Here is a 25,976-nt window from a genome sequence, read left to right as displayed (position 1 = left end):
CTATTTATTGTGATAATACCTCTGCGATTAATATTTCTAAGAATCCTGTAATGCACTCTCGCACAAAACATATTGATGTGCGTCACCACTTTCTTCGGGATCATGTTGCTAAAGGTAATATTGAGCTTATTTTTATTCCCACTGATAATCAGAGGGCTGATATTTTTACTAAACCATTAGCTGAAGATAGATTTTGCAGGCTTCGCATGGAACTCGGTATGTGCTCCGTTTAATTTGTATGTTTCACAACCGTTTTATTTGGTATGCTTATCTGTTACATAGCTCAGCTGTATGATATTGTGATAAGTACTATTTAAAATATTAGTTCCGATTTTTTGATCTCAGTTAACAATTTCTGTTGTGTGTAGTCAAGCTGTTTCAACGACGGTCAAATCTAATTGCGTGTGGTTATACTTCTCTCGTAAAACGCGCCTCTTACTCTTACGCCTTCTCACATCTCTCTCTCTCCCTCACGTCTTTTCAGTTGTCTATATAATTAACACTCTCTCGTTTTCTTCTCTCCTACTTCACTCTATATCTCTGCACGACTTTCTAAACCCTCTTCTCCATTTCTACCATGGCTAACCTCCGCTCCGGTAGCAAGCGTTCGGCAAAGAAAACAACTGTCCCTGACAAACTCAAGCGCCCTCGTGTCTCTCCCGGCCCATCCTTAGGCTCCAGTGATGATGAGTCCTCGCACTCTCCGGTCCGCATGTCTCCACCATTATCCAAACCCTCCGTTTCTCTGACGAAAGACATTCTCCGCGAACGAATGGTCGACCCCAACCTCTTCTCCACCATTGGCGTCACTCCGTTGTTCGAGTCTGCAAAGTGTGTGGTTTTGCTCTTTCCTCCAGCGGGTTATTACCCCAACCTTGTTCGGGAATTTTATCAGAATTTGGCTCAGCGTACCGACACTATGTATGAATCTACGGTCAAAGGTGTTCCAATGACTTTCAAATCTGACTGGCTTGCTTCGATTTTTGGTGTTTCTGACAACGGTGTTTGCCCCTTCACTACACACCAACCATTCTTGGATGATGACCTACTTCCCCTTGAGGCTCAAGTTCAATCGATTGTTGGCGATCACTTCGACTCCTCTGGCGCTACTAGACCCCTGGTATCTGATCTTTCTCCACTTAGTCTATTGCTTTTCAGACTGATTCATACCAATGTGCTGCCGCGCAAAAGCGGTCGTGATAGAGTTACATATCAAGATATTATTTTGCTCTCGCTTTTACAATCCCAGCGTCCTATTAATATGTCTCTTCTCATCCTTAAACATATGGTTCATTGTGCTTCCCATGATTCCATGCATTATCCATATCCTGCTCTTTTAACGAAACTTTTTAATTACTTTGAACTGATCACTGAGTTTGATGAATTTGTTCCTTTATCGGATACTTTTGATTCTCGCGTTTTATTAGCTAATCGCTTGGTTGTTTCAAGCGATGATGTTCTGTCTTTCTCTACGGGACCCAAAGTGGGGTCTTTTGCTGCTTCTGGTTCTAAACCCCCAGTTTCCAACCCCTGCAATGATGACCTCCTCATGACTCTGGTTGAGAAGGTTGATTCCAACAATAAGCTACTTCATTCCCTTCAGGCTCAGGTTGCTGGTATCACTGGTGTTGTCCAGTCTGTTTCTCCTGTGTTAGACTCTATCAATGACAAGCTTCTGTGCATTCAGGCTCTTACACAGCGGTTTGGCAAGTCTTTGGACTTCGAATTTGGTACTTTGCAGGAAAATTTGCTCACTTCCGCAAAGGCTTGGGAAAAGGAATTTGTGAAATTGTTCTTCATGCTTGGTTCGGAAACAAAGTTCATTTCTCAGCAGGTCTCGACTCTGACTACTAGCACCAGTGCTCAATGGTTTAAGAAGAAGGACTGGATGGGAGACTGTACACTTGCAGAGATTACCCCACCTCTCCCTTTACCGGCTGTTCCTCCTCCAGCTGTTTTTGGCTTGACACGTGCAGAGTACCGTTCGAAGATTCTGGATTGGCTCGAGCTTCGTGATGGGAAGGAACCTCCTTCTGATTTTTATGAGACTCAGTTTACTGAGTATGGCAAGCCACCACAGTATCCAGACGTCTCTCCATCAGGCTCTCGAAAGAAACGCGCCAAGGGTAAAGCTGCTGAAACAGTCGATCTTGACTGATTTTTTATGATGCTGTAGGGGGAGAATTCTCAGACTTTGAATTTATTTATCTATTTATTTTCTGTGTGCTGTTAAGACTAAGTTGGTTTTGATTGTTGGTTTTAAGACTGAGTTGGTATCTGCCTGGTTTATGGCAGTTTATGTTTATGTTTTTGTGGACATGGATAATGATGGTTATGATGGTTTTTGTTAATGCTTTAGTTGTATGTTAATTGTGTTATTGTCCGAGTGTTGCATATTATTTTGTCCTTGTTACAGTTTGCTTATATTATCTATTACATATCCTGTATCAAGTGATTTTGACAGGGGGAGCAAAGTATATCAATTCAAAGTGTTCATCATCATAAAAAGGGGGAGATTGTTAGTCTTTGATTTTTACTGATGATAAACAACTTTCGAATATTCAGATAATGATTTGGATTAAGTCTGTTATTTCTTTCACCTATCTTTCAGGAGGACTTAATCAAGTTTGTTTCAACAAACTTTCTACTGGATAAACTATAATGTCCTTTTCTTATATTCTGGTTTATCCAACTTATCCTGATATTTAAACTGTTTTGTTTCTAACGTTTATTATTCCAACAGTTTAAATTGTTCAAATAGTTATAACAGATTGTACTTTCCAGGATTAATTCATATATCTGTTATATTTGTCCTAAATACTAGCTTGTTGGTTTATTGTCTAACAGCTATAATTCAAACTCTCCAACAGCTATATTTCACAGGCTATAAATTAGCTTGGACTTCAACTCAGAAGAGACAAGAGAGCTTTCAACGTTATCAATTTTTTCAGAGCTTCAATTTCTTATATCCGAGTGAAACAAATTATTATCTGAGTTGTACTTTAATTCATTTCTATTCACTTGTGCCGGGTTGTGGCAATTAGATAGGATTACAAATTCAAGCTAAGTTAGCCAGTGGGCTGGATAGCAGGTGCTAGGTGACAGTGGTGTCAAAGGGAAGGGTTCTTCCAGAGGCTTGTAATTTGTAATCGGCAAACTGTAAGCTTTATATTATTGTTTAATAATATAATCTCTGTACTAGTTGGTACGGGGACTTGGATGTAGGCCATAGAACTGATAGGGGCCGAACCAAGTGAAAATTCTTGGTGTTGTTCTTGCTTATTATTCTGTCATTTAATTGCTGTATTTTATCTGCTGTTAACTGCTTCTGTTTATATAAGAGAGACAGTCTCATTTGCAATTGAGACAGACTCATTTGTCTGACAGATTAAGTTTTGTGCCCGGTTTAAAATTACACTTTCTAGAATAATATTATAATATATACTATTCCATCTATTAGAAACTGGGCTACATTTTGATTGTATTCCATTTCCGAATTTTTAAATTTCAACATGCACTATTATAATATTCATCGGCACCTCAACGTTCAAGTCTCCAGCACTATAAATAGACGTGCTCTCTACTCTAATTTCATCAAACAATCTTACAGCATATATATACCTTAAGCAATCTCCACTACTTCACTTCAGTTATCAATTTCCAGAAATCATGGGTGCCCAGAGCCATGTACTCGAGATCACTTCCTCAGTCTCCGCAGAGAAAATATTCAAGGGCATAGTCCTTGAGGTTGATACAGTTCTCCCCAAGGCTGCCCCCGGAGCTTACAAAAATGTCGAAATCGTTGGAGATGGCGGCGCTGGAACCATCAGAAATATTACCCTTGCCGATGGTTAGTTCAATATCCTATCCTTCTGTATACTATTTGTCGTTTTTATAATACTTCAAGACAGATTATTTATTTTCCGAATAATGTGCCTTAAGTGGATACTCCTATTCTCTCGACTAATACATATATGATTGTGCAGGTAGCCCAGTGACCACAATGTCGATCAGGACTGATGGAGTTAACAAGGAGGCCTTCACGTATGATTCTACCATCGTTGGTGGAGACATCCTTTTGGAATTCGTCGAATCCATTGAAACTCATCTCGTCGTTGTGCCAACTGCTGACGGAGGTAGCATTACCAAGACCACTGCCATATTCCACACCAAAGGCGATGCCGTGGTTCCTGAAGAGAACATCAAGTTTGCAGATGCGCAGAACACTGCTCTCTTCAAGGCTATCGAGGCTTACCTCATTGCTAACTAATCACCAATAAGGTTTAATGAAGTCGTCACTGTCGGATTTATGAGCAGAAGGTTAATTAGTAAACCGCAGCTTCATGAAAGTTCGCTTGTGACAGTTCTGTTTGGTGTATGTTGTAACTTTATTTCCCTTTGTATTTTGATGCTTTTGTCTGAGACGAATAAAATGTACCCGAGAACGATTTCGATTAATATATCGGTGTTTCTTAAAAGCCTTTGTATTGCATAAGCTTATAAAGTCCTAATTGGTGCAATGTGATGGTAAAATACTAGAAAGCTAACACCGGCTAGTTGGCACATTTTTAGCGATTATTTGTGAGGTTATTCACCGGTGAGTTTCCGCTTTCTACGCTATCATCTTAGTGGACGTTTGTTTTTAAACATTGCATGTAATTAATCTGGTTTCAGTAGGAGAAGTATACTATACAGCAGTTTTATTTTCCCAGTTTGCTATCTTTACGTTACAAACAGTATATCATCAAACTTCTTATGTTTCTACAGTCTAGTGGTTACATATGGAGCTTTAGAGGCGATAACCTCTTGAGAAGAAGTTGGAGGTTAATTTGATTTGATGTTTATACAATACTTCATAATTTGATTTTGAATGGCAACTTTGTGTGCTTCATTTGTTAAGGAATGTACGTGATGGTTTCATATTAAATATTGTGCATGTACTATTATAATCTTTCTGAATTAACTCCGTATATATTACTTCTCACTTCTACGTTATTTTTTTCTTTTATATAAGAAGTTATTTCTTTTAAACTCACCCAATTAAACACTCCCATGGTGTCTTCTCTTCGATAGTGTAAGTTTTGCAAATGGTTAATCGAGAAGAAATGTGCTAAACATATCAAACATTTACACAACATTATACTTAAAATAAAAGTGCAGCAAAGAAATGGAACTCATCGTCGACCTACTGCAACAACATGAAGTAAGAAATAAATGCTTGTTTGAACAAATCCAGAGTTTCGCACATGCGGGTTAGTGTCGTCCTTTCTCTCGCCGGATCTTCGATTTATTTTAGAGTTAAAATTGAAAGATAAAGTGGGATGATATTTTTACCATTATAAATTATAACATATGATCTCTTGTTTTGGTATATAGGCATTTTTTTAAAATTTTTTTAATTTATTTAAATCTCAGACGTGTATTAATTCCTTAATCCAATGGTGTTGGACGTGGTCTCCAAACACTCTACCATCGATCAACTAAATTTGAATTTTTTTAATTTCGATCGTGTAAGATCGAAAATAGAGGCTTGTCGAAATCTACTATCGAATTTAGCTACGTTTTCTAGCAGTGAAATACGATATATAATATTATAAAAATATCATTTATTGGTCAAGATATAATTTGAAATCTTATAAATTTGGATCATGCGCCGAGTATCGTCAAACTTAAATCGTCATCTACATTTCGTCTCTCTTCTCAAAATTAGCAAGTACAGACGAACATGAACTGAAATGACTGGAACCATGCATATCTTGGTAACATTATATGCATTTATATCATCAAGATAAGTTTAAGAACTCATGCCAATCCATCATACAACAATATATAGAAACCAACAAAACAAGTGAGGGATTTCTGGTCCATAAAGGAGGCTCTGAGTTTGATCCACATCAAGATCAAAGTCTATCTGTTTACTAGACTTGCCAAATATATAAACCAAAATTTTTTAATTTCGAAATTTGACATCAGGTACATAAGAAACCTCACTATAAATAGAGCTACTTGAGTTCTCTCATTTCATTGCAACAATCTCATTACATCTTTTACTTCTGTTCTTGTTTCAGTTTTCGAAGAAAATCATGGGAGTCCAAACAACCCAACTCGAGCTCCGTTCTCCAGTCCCGCCAGAGAAGATGTTCAGGGGCTTAGTCCTCGAGATCGATAACATCGTCCACAAGGCTGCGCCTGGAGCTTACAAGAATGTTGATGTCAAGGGTGATGGTGGACCTGGAACCATCAAACACATTACTCTCGGCGATGGTTAGTTGTTTTATACATGTTTACGACTTATAAGTCAGAATCAGCTTATTCGTAGTTTCAGCTAATTTCTTTGAACATGCAGATAGCCCCTACAAGACGATGACGCTCAGAACCGAGGCAATTGACAAGCAGGCTATGACTGTTGATGTCAGTGTCATCGAGGGAGACCTCCTCTTGGGGATCATTGAAAAGGTCGAAAATCATCTCAAAGTTGCGCCAGCTCCTGGTGGAGGCTCCATCTGCACCACCACATCGAAGTACCACACCAAAGGCGACGCCGTCGTGCCTCAGGAGAATCTGAAGTTTGCTGATGAGCAGAACACCAAGCTTTTCAGGGCCATTGAGGCCTACCTCTTGGCCAATTAATCTCAACTAAGTTATCATCAAGTCGGGTGTTTTGTGTGACATGTTCAGGCTTTATCTAGCCTGCCAGTGGTATAAATAAAGAGTGTTTGGGTACTGTAATATGTACCAACTATGTGTATGTGTTCTGCAGCATATATATCAATAAATGTTTACAGTGACCAGCTTAGCAAGATTTTACAATATCCAAACACTTTTAATAACTGATAGTCCAAACCAAATTCTTATTTATAATTCACTTTTTTACTTTAAATAATAAGTTACTTCTTTTAATTCTAACCAAACGGCCCTTCATGTTTTACTTCAACCAGACAATGCACCGACTATGTAGGACTCATATTGTACTGCATAATGACCTTCTTCAATTCTTGTTCGAATTGAGTAACCTCATAAAAAAGTAGCATAATCAAAATTGCTGATATCAAAATTTGAAACCCAAATCAATACATATCCTGTAAATATCAAAATTTATCATACAACTTCAGCTTCTTTACTTACTAATACACAAGAACTTAAATAAGTCGACAGTAATTCTGTTTTACTCATGACGCGGACAGTTAAATGGTAAAAGTATATATAATTTTCAACTTATAAATTACTTGTAGATAAAACAAAGAGTCAGGTAATTGGACTTGCCTTTTCTCAGCAATTCAGAACAAGATCTATGAAACAAAATAGTGCTACAAAACCCCCCAAAAGAATAGAAATTTTTCCAAATGATAGTAAGTTTGGTGACGTAAAGTAAGTTCGGTCGATTGCAGGCGCTGTGAGGAAAATAGCCAGATCTATGTAAAGGTTTCAACAGCTCCATACACTTCAGCTTCGCCATGTTTACTAGAAGTAATGCAACAAACATCCAGCATTTTGATATTACCTTCAACAAAACCCTCCTAATCCTCATTATCACTACTACTCTGAGATTCTTCATCTTCTTCACCGTAGAGGAATTCTTCAACTTCCTCATCTTCACTTTCATCAGTTTGGGGAAGAGGTTGAAAGGATTGACTTTTATTGTTTGCGGCCTTGTCAATCTGCTATGCAAAATAAAAGTATAATAGAGTGAAAAGGAAGTTATTAAACAGACCTACGCAGGTAATGTACAGCTCTGACCTGGGCTGTTACAAGTTGCAAGCGACCAGCCAGCTGTACCAAGGAGTTAATTGCTTCTCCTTTCGATTTTGTAAGCTGTAAATGAAAAAATAATTTGTAACCTACTCTAGTGAACATAGACGGATGTGGGATAAAACATTGGCAAAAGGCATGCTCATACAAAATCGCAATGCAGCAACGGGAAAAAAATCAGATAACAAGGTGAACTTTAATCCTAGACTTCTATTGCAATATGGTGCCTCCAGTTTCAAATTAAAGTTAAAGCATCATATCACACATTACAGAGGACGAGTACATACATGAGTAATCAATAGAGAAAGTAGTTTTATCACCACTACTTTGATGTAACGTGCAACGAAATTGAAATATATTGTCCAGGAGTGATCTAAATGCCTGGTCTTAGTAAATCAGAAATCCTTTTTTTTTGTTTGGCAAGTTAGTAATTATAATTCAAAAATTGACAAGATTTGTTATATATTTTATCCTAAGCAGCATCAGAAAGACGTCTAATATGTTACAAAACAAAGCAATTTTGACTATTAAACAAAAATATATATATGATTAACTAAAAAATATTGATACGTCTAACCTTGTACAGAGAATCAAGCAATCTGGTATTTGGTTCCTCAGATACAATGTAGTGGCTGTGAATTATTAATAGACAACGTATCCATGGAAGTACAAGCTTTCCTGTGCTAGATCTGTTAAAAAGCATTACAAAATATGTTACCAGTTACCAGTAAAAAGTTTGCAAGTGAAAAAGTTGCAAACACCAACACAACCTTTTAATTATTAGATAATATCTGCAAGGTAATTAACTAGTTTACCTCGTCTTCCACATAGCTAACAAATCTTTCAACAAATTGTATGCATCTCCGGGCACCATGGATGATATAGTTGCTCTCATCTGAGGTCAGTAAATGCACTATAAGAATAACACTTCAATAACCGCCTGAAATACACTAATACCTTCAGGTCTAACACCACAAAACGAACACCTGTGTGACTAGAAAACCTAACCCATAAGCACGACTTATTTCAGGTAAGAGTAATGACTATCGAGCACTGCAGCCACGTAATCAACTCACTTTGAACATAATGTGAATACATATTAAATAGATGCCAACAACTGAGATAAACATATATCTTCATCATTAGTTAACATTATTGGCTGCACAACATTTGCATCATCACTATAGTGCTATTCACATCCACTACATGCCATCGACAAATTTTTCAAGTGTAGAAGATATCAATACAAGCTTCAAGAGTAGGAGTGGTTGCATCCTAGTCTATTATTATAATTTAAAAGCAAGAGAAAATTAGGTCCTATATTCTATCATGGCGTATAAGTGCAACCACTCCTTTCAAGGAACATCCATCATGATTTGGTTCAGCCAAATATCTAGTTCTCCATTGTTTAAAGGCATACAGCATACAATAAGCGCCACAAACAGTGAGTATGACGATGCAAATTGTTAATACTGAAGGCAGCAATGCCAGTGGCAAAGGTAGTGAAGATATTGCAAATGTCTATCAATGCATGCTTAGATCAACCCGATTCAACTCAGAAAGGGAACAAACCTTTTTCTGTGGCATGTTGGCTTCAAGATTGATACCATTTAGTAGTGTATTATCAAACTGCGAGTTCGATGAAAGATCAGAATCACTGCTTAGTATTCCTAGGGATATCAGTCGCTCTTCCATGCAATGTGTAACATCATCAAATTCCACAAGCTCTGATGTGCCAATATAATTTAAATTGTTAAAAAGAAGCACTAAACAGTATGAAAAATGTTGTAATTAGCTCGATTATTTAGAACAGCTATTATGTAAAGGATCAATAATCAAACACCCAAAGCACCATAGCAAATTTTAATTTAGAACTGAAAGTATAAAAGAACGAAAAGATGAATGAAAATAGGACCAGATTCAAAATATAAACCATGATGATAAATTCAACGAAGGGACAACCTAATCCACCATAGTATATAGTATAATTTTTAATGCTCAAGCATGTACGCAGTCAATTTATATATTTTTAGGATTAACATATAAACATATCATCAGAATTGATCTCTCACCTAGATTAAATATAATTAAGGACACATAGATACCATATATAATCGCATTTATAACCCTCTCCAAGTGCCTGAGTACATACAACACAAAAGTGGCACCAATACAATCCTAAAAACAAAGGACAGGTATAGAGGACATGCAGGGTGCCTTCATTGCTACAAGCTCGTCATTTAGCAAATAATTGTTCAAACGACACTTTTATTGACAAAAGCAATTTAAAGCTCATATACAAGCATGGCCAAAACAACATAATTAAAAACACATAAATCAAGCAAATCTCTTTCAAGATGCACTTTATTACTAAAAATGTGTCCTGTCACATGTGCAGGGATGCATAACAAAAGCAAAATAACTTGTACAGCTTATAATGGCATGAAATCATAATTCCAATCTAACTGCTTCTCTTCAACAACAGTAGTTTTTGAAATCTATTACTAAAAAGTCAATTCAGTTTTAACTACAAATATAAGTCTAATGCTACTGCAATTTGTAGCAAAGAAACATACCATTGCTCTTTCCAGACTTCGCTACAATTTGACCATTTACCCCATCAAGAATCTTGGAAATTGGAAGTGAAGCATCCTCTGCATTTGCACGGTCTAGCGCAGTAACTGTTTAGCAAAATTAGAGTTATTAGCAATGCATTCAAAGTAATCTTTCTTACAAGACCAGATTTGAAAACGCAAAAGAACAAATGATAAACCATTAAGAGTTTCACATGACTATAGAATATCAAGCTACAACTTTTCTCAATGATCCAACCCTTTTAAACATAGTTAAGATGGAGACATGTTCTAATATTCCTGATTTTGAGTGCTCGTGCATAGTTCATAACAGTCAGAAATCATGATCAAATGACTTTTCAACAAGAGTGAGGAACCTACTTTGGGTAAGCGCAGTCGACCCTTTCTTGCCTTTCTTGATCTGACCATGTGGTAAGAGAATTCCATCTGCGGAACTATTCAACTTAATGTCCTCACCAGGCTGCACTAGGATCTTTTCAAATGATGGCTTTATTAGGGAACCATACGCAGCAAACAAATGTCCAGAGGAAGACTTTGCAGCTGCTTGTAATTTCGCAGCAAATACAGTAGGCACAACACCATTGTTCTTAGAATGTTGATCTGACGTGGATATAGAGACCTTTGTGGGCTTGCAATCTCGCAATTCATCAATGTTCTGTCCGGACCAAAAATAACAAACTCCAATTTCTGAAATTGCCAATACACATAGACCTTCATCGTCATTATCACCAGTAGCAATGCACCTGCTATCTAAAAACACAGCAGGATGGTCCATTGCAAGAACAAAGCTTGCTAATTTCTTCTTGCTGCCATCTATTCTCCATGCTGCAACATATCTTTCAGCAACTGCAGAGGAGAGAATGTATTTTCCATCTTCAGAAAAGATCATACAGCGAACAGCAGCCTATTTAATTCATGTTAACTTTGTTAATAAACGAAGAACATCAAAAGTAAGGGGTAATATTAGTATGTTTAGGAATGGAGTATGAACTGAGAGATGCTAAACAATCAAAATGCATGCAAGTATACAGAAGAAATATAAGACTTTACAGGATGGCCTGAAAACTTCTGTATCTTTCGGTGGTCTGAACAATCAAAAACTTTTAGCTGAGCTGCTGCAGTAGCTAATGTTTTTCCATCTATACAAGAAAGCATCAAGTAACCTATTAGCATAACAACAAATAACTAGGATAATAATTAGAGTTAAAAGATGATTTTACCTAAAAGATGATAAAGAATTTAATGGTATAAATTTCTCGCAAACTTTTATTTACATACAAAATTATAGAACCAAAGGCAGATTAATTATTACGACTAAAAGAAATCAGAAGAAAGCCACTTCCAAAGTCCATATACATTTTGCAATCACAAGAACAATGACCCGAGTACATTAACAGCCCAAACAAAAACTAATATAAATATATAAAACTTACAAACAATTATTAGGTCAACCAAAAGCCATTAACCAACTGAAGTTGACAAAAACGACGATGCAAATCAAGTCAATGAATTTTTAATTCCTACAAAAGTCACTCGTTTTTTTTTGCAATTATCTCATTCCATAGTACCAAGATGTGTCCCTTAACTTCTTTTGTTGGAACTTGTGTAAAAGCATTAAAAATCATAGAATCACGGCACACAGCTACAATGAGACAACAAAAATAAAGCATGAAAAAACAAAGTTTAATTGAACTTGGCTTACAAACTGGCTATTGGTGATTATAACCCCGATTTCCAGTTACTTTGCATACAAGTATCATATGTGTGTGTGCATCCGTTGAATATCTAATTAAAACAATACAATGCCCGTGTGACTACAATACCCAGTAATCCGGCATACACCAACTTTTAAGTATAAGAAACATAAATACAAAATTCAAACGGCCACCACTCGTTCATTTATCATTAGGCTTGAAAAATCAAGAGAATATATCAGTTTAATTCATTTTGTAAAATCATGAGAATATGCCAGTTCAATTCATCTTGTAATGAACATGTACCAATTAAAAAGCAGGTAAAGTGTGATTATCAAATTAAAAATAACTAAAGTTTTCATACATGCCTGATGAAACAGACATAGAAGATATTGCTTTCGAAGAAGCTTTGAACTTGCGCAATAAATTTCCAGTCAATGAGTCAAGTTCACAGATCATCCCATCTGCCCCTGCCGTGTATATGCAAGAACCGTGTGCGGGGAATGATACGGAGGTGACACCCCTGAACACAATATAATTGAAATAAATAACAGTCTTACAACCAATATACAGATCACCCCTATAAAAATTATAAACACATTGCTCAACTATTCTATTGAATTTAAAGAAAATTAGTCTATAAATTTTTATCCTTCTCTGACAAACTCTAACAAGAATGCCACACAAATCAACCTCAGACGCAAGCCACTCACCCGGGATGACAATCACTAACTCTCCACTTCAATTGACCAGCTGATACATCCAACGCCAATACATCACCACTACCCGTTCCTAATATCAATAACGAACTCCCTAGCTTTCTTTTCTTCTGCACAACATTAATCGCCTCACATCAAAACATACACAAAACACAACTCGTAATCCACATTTCAAAACAAATTCCTAAATAAACAACGAAACACGAAAGAAATCAACCTTTTTACCCAACGAGAGCCACTTCATACACGTATAATCAACCGAACGATGCCCGCCTTTCGTACCCCCAATTAAATCATCAGAACCAGCTGTACCGATATCCGCAAACTCAGTTTGCACTTGGCTCTTCACAGTGTCCCAAATCTATCACATATACACACAATTACATACAAATAAATTCAAAAAAATCAATAAATATGTGAATTAGATACACACAAATACATATAATATGTGAATTTAAATAAATAAACACAAATACATATAAATATGTTAATTGAATTAATACCTTAATTCGACCATCACCGGAACAGATGGCGAAAAAATCGAGAGCCGGGCTAAATGAAGTCAACACATCTCTTATATTGGCACTGGTCATCGGAAATTAATTATGACGACGCCGGAAAATGTTGCCGGAAAAGAGGGGCAGAGAGATGTAGGCTATTGGGGCGCTAGGGTTTTGGTCAGGGTTTAAGAGGGTGTTCTCAAGTATGGATTGTAAACGACAGCGTTGAAGGACACGAGAGAAAATTGGGTAAAAAGAATTGTCGGGGGTAACAAAGGAAAATTAGAATTTCGGAAAAAATAATAAGGCCGAGTCTGGTTGTCAGAGGGTTTTTTTTTTTTTTTTTAAAAGATTGTCAGAGGGGTATTTGTATATAAAAAATCCCTAAGAGTCAAAGACCAGTATATCTATATCTATAAAAAAAATATATATATCAGGTTTTCTTTTTTTGAGATTGAATTATATAAGCTAAGTTCTATAAGATTAATTTCATAAAATCGATCACTTCATGTCTTCATCACATTATAAAAAAGGTAAATGCTGATTACGTTCTATTCAATTATCTTACCGGATAATTTTAGTTTGATATTAAAACTTAATATGTTTTATTTTGAAATACACGACACAATACGTAAAAATAATTACAAATAGCATGGTGTTTAATCCGTAACAATAATTACAAATAGCATGGTGTTTAATTCTAAACAAATCATATTTCATTGCATATGAGTTTTTATTTATTTTGTTATTTAACCCTTCAACATTTCAAAGATTGTAGAAAGGGGGCGTGAATACATTATTTAAAATATTTTTGCAGATTATTGATGTACTCAACGGAGACTGGGAATAAATAAATATAAGTATTAAAATTAAATTTTGAATAGACAAAGTTCTTTATCGTTTCAGGCGGGGTTTTATTCTTCGCAAGTAATTTTTTATATTGAAGATTTCTTTTGTGTTTTCAACACGCCTTTATATAAAAGATTGAAGAGCTAAATTTACAAGATTTGCCAAATTGCATTACGTTGATCTTCTTCTCTAATTTGTTAGATGGCTTAAAATGATATATAACATTTAGTTATATATCTCAAATTTGCATAAGTTTGTACTTTTTCTGATTAATGGGTCCACGTGACTACACTATCCTTTCCTTTTACTGTATCATCAATTAATAACTTTCAAATTTAGCAATTGACAAGTCAATAAACAACCGTTAATAGTCTTATTGACTAGGGTTGGCAATTCAGACACGACCCGATAACCCGACACGAATTCGACCCGCAAAATACGAATTCGGGTCAGGGTATTTCGGGTTCGGGTCGATTTCGGGTTGACCCAAAATTGATCCGAAAAAATCGGGTCATTCTCGGGTCGGGATCGGGTAACCCGAAATTAACCCGCATATATATATTATATTAATTAAATAGAGAAAAATTCTATGAAGACTACTATTTCATCGTAGACCTTAGAGACCACTTATATTTTGCAATTAAAACACTATAAAATTTATTGTTTTGCGAAGTACATTCTATAAGTATCACTATTTCATTGAAAATGTTGAAAATTATTAATGCTAAACAAGCATAACATGTATGTTCTGCACACTAAACATGGTTTTGTAAAATAATATGTTTTTTAATGTTTTATTCGCCAAATGTATAAAATTTGCAAGATTGTCAATAAAATAATGATCTTTGTAGATCATGGTTCGAAAAATAATACGTTTTGCAATGTTTTTATGGAGTACTTTAGTTGTAGGATATAAGTGGTCTCCAAGTCTCTAATGAAAAAGTGGTCTCCATAGAAATTATCCCTAATTAAATATTATATATTAAAGCTTATACTTAACATACATCATACAACCCTACAGATACTTATTGATTTTCTTTCTTTTTACAGATCTGAGCGGCCGCCTTCATCCTTCTCAACCCTAAATCTCTCAGACTCTAGCCTTCGAATTCCAAATCCAAAACCATCTCTCTCCTTTCGAATCTCCTCCCCTCTCACTCCCTCTTTACTCCGATTTGAGTCTCTCAACTGGATTCATATCTGATTTTGTTTTTCACTTTCAAAAACTCTCCCTCTACTCGAACTCTCACTTGCCGAGTCGCCCTCTCCACTGGATTCGTATTTGGTAAGTTTCACTCAAACTCTCACTCGAACTCTCCACTGGATTCGATTATCTAATCCTGTTTACTGTCTTATTGATGTAGATGGAAAGTGGCAGCGAAAATATGGAATTGAATCAAGAAATTGAAGATGATGTGGTGGAGGTAGAAGTCCAAGAAGCACCTCCGGACGGGAATGTAAGCGTTGAAACCAGTAGCACGCAGAGTAGAAGGCGACTTAAATCTGATGTTTGGGACCATTTTGAGATGCTTCCACTGATACCACCGAACAAAAAACAGCGCTATAAGTGTAAAAAATGTGGTACAACCTATGCTTGTCCTAGTACTTTTGGTACCGGTAATCTTCATAAGCATATAGAAAAATGTGTTAGGAGAGATACTAGAGACATTGGTCAGATGCTTATAACCCGTGAAAGTTCATGTTTAAATTTAGCAACTCCTAAATTTAGCCAAGAGAGATATTGAGAATTACTTGTTGCTGCTATTATCATGCATGAGGAACCATTTCAGTTTGTGGAATATGAGGGTTTTAGATAATCTATTTATTGTGACTTGTTTTAGGAAATCTATTTACTGTAATAGTGATATTATTTTGCTGCAATTCTAGTCTTCTTTCTTGTATACCAGTTAGAGCAATTTAATTAGATTACTTTATCAGGCATCTTGATTACACTAGTCTGTTGTTGTAGTGTTAATTCACAGAGTACTACATTAATGAATATATTTATGTGTATTACTTTAAATGCTCTGAAATTATGTAATTGTCCTTGAATGCAGAATTGCAGAGTATGCTTTATATGTGGATGGAGGTGACTGGTTAGGTGCACTGATGCAGTCCAACTTTCAAGCTAAATTAAATTGCAGACAACATATTTCCACTTCCTTGTGACATTTAAGTTGAATTTCCACTTATTTGTATTCAAGTTGTAATTTTATTATGAAATTTAATTATGAATGTTTGAACAATTTCTATACGTGTGTAATGAAATTTAAGCTCCTGTGAGAATATGACAATTTCTCCTCTGAATTACATGATTTATGGCTATTGACTAGTCATTGTTAACTTATGAATCGGAAGTGATAATTTTTTTACTCTTCATTCGTTAATAAGTTAATTTAGACGTTAATTTTTATTTCACTTGTGCGTTTTAAGTGATTTAGAATATTTATAATTTGACATTTCAACTGCACACCGTCGACAAAAACACAAATCTCATCTTGATACCTAACATTGAAAATTATCTATATTTTTCTATAACACATCATCGTGATCAACAGATACCACATATAATATTTTATAAATTAGTACGTCACATTATTAGATTTAATTTATCAATTAAAAATACTTATATAATCTGTGATATATATCAATTTCAATATCATCTTTCACAAATAATTAAATTTGCACCTAATATTTCATACAATATACCTTTTTTTACATAGTAAAACACATCTGGAACCCCTCAACAGAAGAAAACACTTGGGCCCAAAATTCTGAAAAGCCCTAAACCAGTTCAATTAGCACACAATCCACAAAACACGGGTGTGCTAGCCCAAAACCCGACTCACCAAACCAAACCCACACAAAACCAACAAGTAGCAAAACCCTTATTCTAAAACCCTGTAATAATCGTGCCTCGGAGTTAGATACAGAGCTTTGTATCTATTTTCTCACCAATGGCGGCCAACGATTTCCACAAGCGAAAGAGAGCTGCTGGGTCTAAACCCGACCCGGAAAAAACCCATATCAAGAAACCCAAATCACCAGCTTCTTCAAACAAGAGTTTTGAGAAATCATCAAAGAGTGAGCCAGCAGCAAAGTTTAACAAGTTTCAGAAATCAGGTGATAATGGGGAGAAAAGTGTGCCCAAAACGAAGAAAGAAGCTAGAATATTGGCAAAGGTATCATCTTTTTACTTGCCCATCTTTTAACTTTTAAGCTTATGTGTGTGTGTGTGTTTTTCTCTGTGTAAGATGATTAACTATACATGTCGAATTCAAGAAAGGAATGTAAAATGAAAGAACGGTTGTGATTTGAACTCTTTTAAGGTGCTGTTTTATCTATTTACTTGAATTGAAGGAGAATGCAGCAATGCAATGATTTTATCTGTTTGTTGAAATGCAATTTAATAGGATCTTTTTTTTGTGAGACGTGAAATGTGTAGTCCTTGCGCTGGTATTGGAAGTGATGAGTGGATAGGGTGATAAGAATAGCCTGGTTCGGGAGTGATGTGTGAATTGTGTGACCAGAATGTGATTGGATATGAAATTGCAAGTACTGAAATCAGGAATAATGAGGTTTGGAAGAGAATAAAATGGGATTAATTGATTTGCTTAATGCAGAGGAGAGTATTTGTGAAAGCAATGAGTTGCTCGACTCAGGTTCTGAAACTGAAGTGCTTTCATCGTCTGCAAGTGCTGCTTTCTTTGATCAAAACTTCCCATCGCTTCCGTATTGCTCACAGATCATTAGTTACAAGGTGAACCATGATATAAAAAAAACGCGAAGTGATGTTTCTTGCATCAACCATGCATTATGTAGTATCAAAGAATTATAAAGTGCTCAAGTTTAAGCACTGCCTTATGAAGAAGCTCATAAGTCATAAGTACCACCTATAAACTTGGCTGAATTAAATCACCAAAGCAATTGAACCTACAAACACGCGGCATCTGGGGGTACATCATATGTTGGTTGTAACCAGTAACTTAATATACGAAAATTAACTCTACTTGTCTTCCACTAGTTTACCATCCGTTTTGGAATCAGTTGCAGTAGTTTGTGAAAAAGCAAAGACATTACTGAGATTCTTGAAAAATGACTGGGCTGAAAATGAGCTGAACCTTTTACGAGTCATAGCAATTTAATTGAGCATTCACTGGGAATACCTTCTTCATAGATTCCAAAAAATATATTCCTGGAGAACTGTCTTTCCAAATGGTATCAGTTAGCAGGAGATCCACTTCCTCACCACTAGTAGCTGATAATATTCACAAATTGATATATTTAATTGGATTATAACCAATTAGATGATGAGATGTGTTTAAGTAGTGTTCAACGTTTAGTTGTTATGTATGTTAGTTTATAGGTTTGCTAATATATGCTTGTTTAATCATGTATGTTATATAGGCTGTAATTTGCTAACTGCATCACAATTCTTTGAAAAATAGCATTTATTTTAATAATATATAGCCTTTTTGGTTGCTTTTATGTTTTTGGTTTATCCTATATTTATATATAAATATTATGGTTAATATACTAGCAAAGCTTAAGTTTTATGTAATTTTTAAATTTTAACTAGATGACGATAGTGACTTTATTTATGTTTTCAAAATTTAATTCACGGGTTTTGGAATATATTGCAGGAGCTTGCAGATGCTAGGAAGAAGAAGAGGAAGCAGCATTTTTCTCTTGAACAGGTTTGTATTTTTGAGTATCTTGTATTGTAACAAGCAGAAATTTTTTGTTCTACTCAGTGTCCAGTGATTCTAAACTGTGTCAGGTTTATGTATTATAAAACTTTAGTAGATGTTGATGACTGTAGAATGTTAAAACATATGCAGCAACCGGATTGAACTATTAACCTAATGAGGTGGATTGGTCCTTGTATTTCTGGGTGCTAGTCCTTTTTTCATCTCTTAATTGTCAAAAAACCTGTTAGACTCCAAGACTTGTGTCACTTGCGTGATTTTAAATTTCAGTTGCACATAAAAATTGTGAACTTTGTACTGCTATTAAAATTTTAAATTGTTTACCATATTGCCCCTCTCTAATCATCCATGATTTTAGTAAGGACAAGCCCACTGGATGAAGATAAGCTGCAGTATATTATTATTGTACATCTTGTTAGATTTTCACTTCATCGCGGAGATGGACATGATTTTAATCTCTAAAGCAGTACCTCAAAAATGGAATGGAATGTAAAATTTGATGGTTTATGCTTTTATTATATTCTTAGTTTGCTTGTGCAAGCATAAGGTGGAAATCATGCCTCAATCTAGGGGCTTCATTCACCAAATATTCCTCTCTTTGTTGTCCTTGTTTTTTTACTTCCGGAAGTTTGGAGGCAATTTTAGTGCCTTGTCCCATTTTTCCGAATGCAATGCTTTTTTCTGCTATGCATTTGTGTGTTATACTTTTTTACTTACACTTGTCCTCGTGATACTCTGTTTTTGGAATGAGAATGCATGAGGTCTAAAACCAGTACTAAATTTTGCTTTGTGAACTATAATAATGACCTTCAGATTCATTGTCTAGTACTGGAAATCTGGGAAATCAAGTTCTTCGTGGTTGTATTCTTAATAAGTTATTATATTTCCCAAATTTACAGGAGCTTGCATCACTATGGGAAAAGATGAGGTGTCGGAATATTAGCAAAGAAGATAGATCCAAGTGTGTATTTAAACTTTAATGTTCTACCTTTCTTATAATTATTGCTCTATTACATATGTAAATAATATATTTACGAACCACCTTTGTAATCTTTATTACACTTCACTTGATGCATCCTTTTCTAACATTACCTTTTAACTTTAATTTAAATGTATACATGTTTGACATACGCATAACCGATTTATGATGTGGTAGGAGTAATAAGCATATTTACATTAGAATGATCTTCTGAGGGATACCAAGTCTCTTATTTGCAAGTAGCTAATGTTTGTTAGAAATTTTTGCGATAAAGACTCTTCAGTAGAATGTTTTTTCATTAACCCCATTGCCAATCCCAAGTATGTCTCCACCAAATGATAAGCAATGTTTCTAACATCTTCATTTTTTATGTAATTGAAATATCTACGCGACTTAATAATCATCATCTCTTCACTAAATGGAATGGAACTGATAATTTGTGATCTTAAAATTAACTGAGATGACATAAGTAGGCTGGTCTGAGCCAAAGCAGGAAGTAGGTATTGGACTTGAGTTATAAATTAAGTCTCTATATGTTACAAGACAAGTTTTATATTGGCGTCTTTCAGATTTCAGATGCCAGTGATGTTCAATAACAGAGTCATGAAAACATTCTTGACACTTAAAAAATTGCTGATGAGCAGGTCAAATCTGTATCAGACTGAAAAATAACAAAATATGAAGTTAAAAATGTATACAATTTTACGTGTCAAAAATGAGGTCAGCAATGCACATTTACAGTTTTCTATCAAATATATAAATATCATTACCTTTTAAAATTATAGGTGGATTACTGAAGCTATAAAGAAGATGAAAGGAAAGATTCCAGAAATTGCTGGCTCCCATGTTTCATCTCGTGTACTGCAGGTAATTCTTGCTGTTCTGTTTCTTGATGTTGTCGCTAGGTGATTTGTACGGTTTCAGCAGCGTGTGTTGACTATTTTTTTTTGACTTTAGACTTGTGCCAAGTACTGCTCAGAAGAAGAAAGAAATGCTGTGTTTGAGGAGCTTAAACCTCAATTTCTCACCCTAGCGCGTAACACATATGCAGTACATCTCATTACAAAGATGTTGGATAATGGTATAGTCCACTTAATGATGATAATGTTGATCTTAAATAACATTTCAAAGTAGTCAACTAGTCATGTCATTAAAGTTTTCTTCTCTTCCCTGTAGCTACAAAGAAACAGCTGGCAGATTTTATTTCCACCTTACGTGGGCATGTTGCTTCTCTTCTTCGGCATATGGTTGGCTCAGTTGGTAAGACAAAAATCTCTTTTCTTGATAAAGGTTATGTTAATCGAAAAATATTGAACTTTATTATAGCCTTGTTCTTGAGAGTTTGCCTGACTTTAGTGTTTCTATGTTAGTTCATAAACAATATCATTCTTTATCTATGTTATTTGAGATTTGCCAATAATTTTTTTTTCTGCCTCTCACTTTTTCAGTGGTTTTGCGGTAGAGTAGTGCTAACAAATTTTAGTGACCGTCTTTTCTCATAAATTGCTCTTCCTTTGGAGTATTAATCTCTTTCTAGGTCTATTCTGGTAGTTTGAAGTTCTGTATTAAACAGTATTAAACGCTACTTGGTTTTGCAGTTGTGGAGCATGCTTATAGCTTGGGAAATGCAGCTCAAAAGCAAGCTCTGCTGGTTGAACTTTACTCTACTGAGCTTCAATTGTTTAAGGACTTGGGGACTTTGAAAGAAAGAAGGTATATAGTACTAGCGCTTTTGAAAACTTTTTTGTGGGTCCGTCTTTTTTGTTAGTGGTTTTAGTTTCAACATAAAAATAAATGTTCATACATATCATACTCCTACTTACTCAGTGTTATAGATTTTGAATTAATATTAAAATCTAATACTTGTGACGTGCTCTTCCACTTGTTAAGTTTTGCTTGTGTGACTGACAAATATGCCTAGTGGCATCCCGGAGGCTATCCTGATCCATAAATTTTACAGTATACATGTTGAATTATTGTAGCTCGTGACATTGGACATAAGCTGATTTAAATCATTTTCTTACATCTATATTATTAATCTTGTCAGGTTAGTTGACATAATTTCTAAGCTGCAACTGCAAAAAGCTTCTGTTTCAAGGCATATGACTTCTGTGGTACAACCAATCCTGGAGAAGGGGATAGTAGATCACTCTATCATCCACAGGTTGTTGATGGAGTATGTTACTATTGCTGACCAGGTACTGGAAATGTTTTGATGTACTTCTTATTCAAGCATTACTTTAAATGATTTTTGTAACTGTGTCTTTAAGACTTCAATTGATTTTTTTTTTTTTTTTTGAATCATATTGGTTGAAAGTCTTCTGCGGCAGAGGTTATCCAACAATTATCGGGTCCGCTTCTCGTTCGGATGATCCATACAAAAGATGGATCCAGGATTGGTATGTTGTGTGTCAAGCATGGGAATGCTAAGGTGTGATACAAATTTTCCAAGAGTTCTAATTTCTAAATACGTTTCTGTAAGGTTATAGCTTTTATACACATGATAATTTGATTGTTGTCTGATAAGTTTAAGCCTGTTATTTATCTCAGGAGAGGAAAAAACTTATTAAAGGACTCAAAGATCATGTGAGCAAGATAGCTCATGATAGATTTGGAAACATGGTAAGATTGTAATTATATAGAAGTAATCCAACTATACATTATTATATCGTAATTTGTCTAATTCTTACATGTTAGCCAAGGCTCATTATCACGAGTGTTAATGATTTCAATTTCTGTTACTTGGGTTGCACTTATATGTAGAAAGCACGTGGTCCCTAAATTTCAGCATTGCTATTTTTTCAGCTGCTTGTCTGCATTTTTTCACATGTCGATGACACAAAACTTGTTTCGAAGGTTAGTATCTGCAGGTTACATGAAGATATTTCAAATAATAAAGTAGTGTTACTCTGCTGTGCTTACTACTTCAAATTAGCTTGGGGTGGGATATTTTTTATGTAATAAAAAAATTTATTTTGATTGGGTTTACCGCTTCAGGTTGTCATCCGTGAACTAAAAGCTGTATTGAAGGAGATTATTATGGATAAGGTATTTATTTTTCTCTGCCTTCTTTTCTATGTAATTAAATGAGAAGAAGTTGTTTGCTGTACAACTACATATGAAAAATTGGAATTATGAATTCGAAACTGCAAGGAATGTTTTGTGTTGCAGCCTGCAACCTATAACAGACACCTTCTTTGGAGAAAAGCAAGCTTATTTTGACCCAAAAGAATACTGTAGAAATTACTACCTTCAATACTGTATCATACCATCAACTTTAGGTATCTATCTGATAAAATCTTGTAGGTGCAAGAAAATACAGATAAGACTCTAGATATAACATGTTTTGATGTGGGACAATGTGTTACAACTTGCAGTTCAGTAAATAGGTTTCCCCTTGTCTCCTAGACATGAAGTGCTAAAATGCATTTGCTGCAATCACAAAAGGTTTACTCGTTTTAACTATTAGCGTTAATCTAGACATCCTAGTGTGTATTGAAGTCTATTTCCAATACCCAATGAGTCATAATTATCTTTTCTTCTTGGGAACAAAAAGAAGTCTCTTGTTTGCCTCCACGTACTGACAATTTTCTTGTCATTACATTAGCCCTGAACAGTTTGAAGATGCTCTGAGCAGTTTCAAAATATAGATGCCCTTCACCTAACTATTACTGGTGTAGCGGACATTTCTAATCTAACACTTCAACTTTCAGGATGGAAGGCGTCCACTGTTGCAGCTACTTCATCCCAATTGTCCACGTTACTTGAGTCCAGATGATCTAGCCTCCCTTGATTTATCAATTTCTTCATTGTGCACCAAGGCAATCCACTTCTGCTTAGTAATAAGTTAAGATGTAGAATTGCTGTTTGCATCAGGACTAATTTGTCTTCTCCCCACATAGGTAGAAACGAGTTCCGAGTTGACCGAGCAGAACAAAGCTTCAGATATTGTTCAAGCTGATGAAGACAAAAGCAACTCTGAGGAGCTTACTGCCAACAAACATTCCAGCTCAAGTGAAATGCCACTGTTAGGCGAGGGAGGAAAAAAGGACCCAGTTCTACGAAGACGAGAGTTGTTGATTGACAGTGGGCTCGCAGAGGTTTGTTACTCATCATAAATTTGTGCTCATCTTAATGATTATAGGTGATAAGTAAAGTAGGATTTATAAGTAATTCAAGTGTGTGGATAATGTGACTTATAACTTATCCAAGTGTTTGGATAATTTACTCATAAGTTGTTTAGTAATTTAAACTTATAAGTTGATATATATATTTTTATAGAAATTAAATTGTTTCAATACAAGAAACTTTACCAGTACATGAAATTTGTTACACATTCAAATTGTAAAAACTCTGTATTGAAATACAAATCAGCAGAAAATACAAGTTGGAAACCACAAGAGAGCAAGAGAGGGATGATGAGTAGGTCAACTTCGGTGTTCTGGGTTGTGTTAGATATAACAGTTGTAGAAGATTGAAAAAAAAGCAGGTGTCTACAACTTCTTGATTTTTTCTAAAAGAGCCCACAAAAGTTGCTAGACTTCTTTTGCCAAACAGCCTTCAGAAGTAGAAGTAGGCTTTTTGGAAAAATGAGCTGGGCTTCTCATTGCCCAAACACTGATTTAATTTTCTGTACTTTGGTTTGGCAATGTGTATTCTCTTTAGTCTTGAGGATCTATATGAGTTTCTTTACCTTTTGTTTTACTGATACTCATAGTTCGATCTATTTAGAGCCTCATTGATGTATGTGGTGAAATGGCTGGAGAATTACTAGTATCAAGATTTGGCAAAGAGGTTTTGTATGAGGTAATTATTCTACTCATGTACCAGTATATGTTCAATTGTATTCTTTTAAATCTTAACCAGGTCTTGCAAAGGCACCACCCTGATGTTTTTCTTAACCACATATGTAGGTAGCGACTGGGGGTTCTGATGGAATTCTTAATGATTTGGATGAAAAATTGAACACTTTGTATGAAGCTGTAGCAACTCTTGTAGCAAAGCCCAAATCAGAGGGATCCGAAGAGGAGCACCTCCTTGAGAATTTCCATTCCAGCAGAACTATAAGAAAGTTAATTTTGGATTGCCCCAACTTCGCTACTGTTTTGTGGGAGAATGCTTTGGAAGGAAAATGTGAAATGTGGGCCCAAGGCCACAGGTTAGAGTGGATAAAATAACCTTTTCTATTTTATAGGTTCAGTGCATGTGCATGTTAAGTTATTAACTAAATTAATCATGGGATTGCAGTTGCAAAGTAGTTACTGCGTTCTTGGAATCTTCTGATTCTTCCATCCGAGAGCTAGCAACGGAAGAGCTGCAGCCCTTGATAGATGCTGGCACACTCAAGGTACCTGACACCAAGCATTCAGTTGAAGCTGATTAAGTTTCTCTGAGAAAGATGACCAGGAATGGCGCAGGAAGTATCAGTCAGACATAAGTTCGGGGAGGTCACCCGATCTGATTGATCTGTCTAGCAACCTCAAATGAGCATGAAGAAAATGGAGTTTACCAAATTTATATCCTTGCATGAGGTTTTTGCTACAATGAAGAGAAGCCTTTGTAATACGAGTGATTTAAACCTTAAATTGTCCATCAGAGACGTAACTTGCATACTATATATGTCATTTTCAGCATTTTGTTTGAGCTACAATATGAAGCAGTTGACATAGTAATATAAGGAGTTCTTGATTCTTTTATATTTACCACGAGTTATCTATTCAGTAAATACCTTCAAAATATGTTCGTACTATTCGACTCCATCAACCTAGTTACCCAGACATGCAGGTTCTAGTTTAAGTGGTTCTCTTGATTTTAAGATTGAATGCTCATGGTCCTCTTTTCCGCAGACTATTCTCTCAGATTCTAAGATTATTACCTTTCAGATTTGTGCAGTTTCTGTAGCCTTGTGGCAGATAATATAGTCTGATGGAATGTTGGATTGGATCTAATTTGTTGATGAATTGGAAGTTGTGAATTCTGTTTGTACAGTTCCTGGAGCATTAAGCCCTCACATGCCAGTGTACTATAAATCTCCTACTATTCCTTAAAAGAAATTCACTGATTTAGCAATTACATTATGATTTGACTAAAAATTTCTGATTTATCTAAAAAGTTTCTGATAAATCTCCTATAAATCCTGAACCGGTAGGTCAACGGATTATTTCTGATTTCCGATTTGTACAA

The 25,976-nt window shown here is 35.4% G+C and overlaps 4 protein-coding genes across 4 annotated transcripts; 3 read left to right on the top strand and 1 right to left on the bottom strand.

Annotated features, from left to right (window-relative positions):
* Positions 1 to 3,586: 3,586 nt before the first annotated feature.
* LOC108198830 (major allergen Dau c 1) lies at positions 3,587 to 4,478 on the top strand. Its single transcript, XM_017366607.2, has 2 exons — positions 3,587 to 3,850; positions 3,987 to 4,478. Exons 1-2 carry the CDS (start codon positions 3,670 to 3,672, stop codon positions 4,268 to 4,270), a joined length of 465 nt encoding a protein of 154 aa, XP_017222096.1. The 5' UTR covers positions 3,587 to 3,669; the 3' UTR covers positions 4,271 to 4,478.
* A 1,536-nt stretch (positions 4,479 to 6,014) lies between these two features.
* Positions 6,015 to 6,788, top strand: LOC108198795 (dau c 1 isoallergen Dau c 1.0301). The gene is made up of 2 exons (XM_017366574.2): positions 6,015 to 6,264; positions 6,347 to 6,788. Exons 1-2 carry the CDS (start codon positions 6,084 to 6,086, stop codon positions 6,628 to 6,630), a joined length of 465 nt encoding a protein of 154 aa, XP_017222063.1. The 5' UTR covers positions 6,015 to 6,083; the 3' UTR covers positions 6,631 to 6,788.
* Positions 6,789 to 7,184: 396 nt separating this feature from the next.
* LOC108200108 (uncharacterized) lies at positions 7,185 to 13,576 on the bottom strand. The gene is made up of 12 exons (XM_017368180.2): positions 13,260 to 13,576; positions 12,974 to 13,117; positions 12,751 to 12,866; positions 12,406 to 12,560; positions 11,394 to 11,482; positions 10,704 to 11,247; positions 10,326 to 10,430; positions 9,322 to 9,476; positions 8,565 to 8,644; positions 8,327 to 8,438; positions 7,738 to 7,812; positions 7,185 to 7,658 (listed from the first exon to the last, which is right to left on the bottom strand). Exons 1-12 carry the CDS (start codon positions 13,347 to 13,349, stop codon positions 7,518 to 7,520), a joined length of 1,806 nt encoding a protein of 601 aa, XP_017223669.1. The 5' UTR covers positions 13,350 to 13,576; the 3' UTR covers positions 7,185 to 7,517.
* Positions 13,577 to 16,975: 3,399 nt separating this feature from the next.
* On the top strand, positions 16,976 to 25,491 carry LOC108200085 (pumilio homolog 24). The gene is made up of 17 exons (XM_017368147.2): positions 16,976 to 17,287; positions 18,749 to 18,802; positions 19,714 to 19,775; positions 20,579 to 20,660; positions 20,751 to 20,874; positions 20,970 to 21,053; positions 21,392 to 21,506; positions 21,841 to 21,991; positions 22,111 to 22,224; positions 22,344 to 22,415; positions 22,599 to 22,649; positions 22,791 to 22,841; positions 23,507 to 23,614; positions 23,696 to 23,893; positions 24,525 to 24,599; positions 24,707 to 24,951; positions 25,041 to 25,491. The coding sequence occupies exons 1-17, from the start codon at positions 17,063 to 17,065 to the stop codon at positions 25,174 to 25,176; spliced, it is 1,947 nt and encodes a 648-aa protein (XP_017223636.1). The 5' UTR covers positions 16,976 to 17,062; the 3' UTR covers positions 25,177 to 25,491.
* The last annotated feature ends 485 nt before the right edge of the window (positions 25,492 to 25,976 follow it).

This window comes from Daucus carota, chromosome 8 (genome assembly GCF_001625215.2).
Source record: "Daucus carota subsp. sativus chromosome 8, DH1 v3.0, whole genome shotgun sequence".
Lineage (NCBI taxonomy): Eukaryota > Viridiplantae > Streptophyta > Magnoliopsida > Apiales > Apiaceae > Daucus > Daucus carota.
Note: the sequence above shows the minus strand (reverse complement) of the source record. Positions and strands in the feature narration are given on the sequence as shown.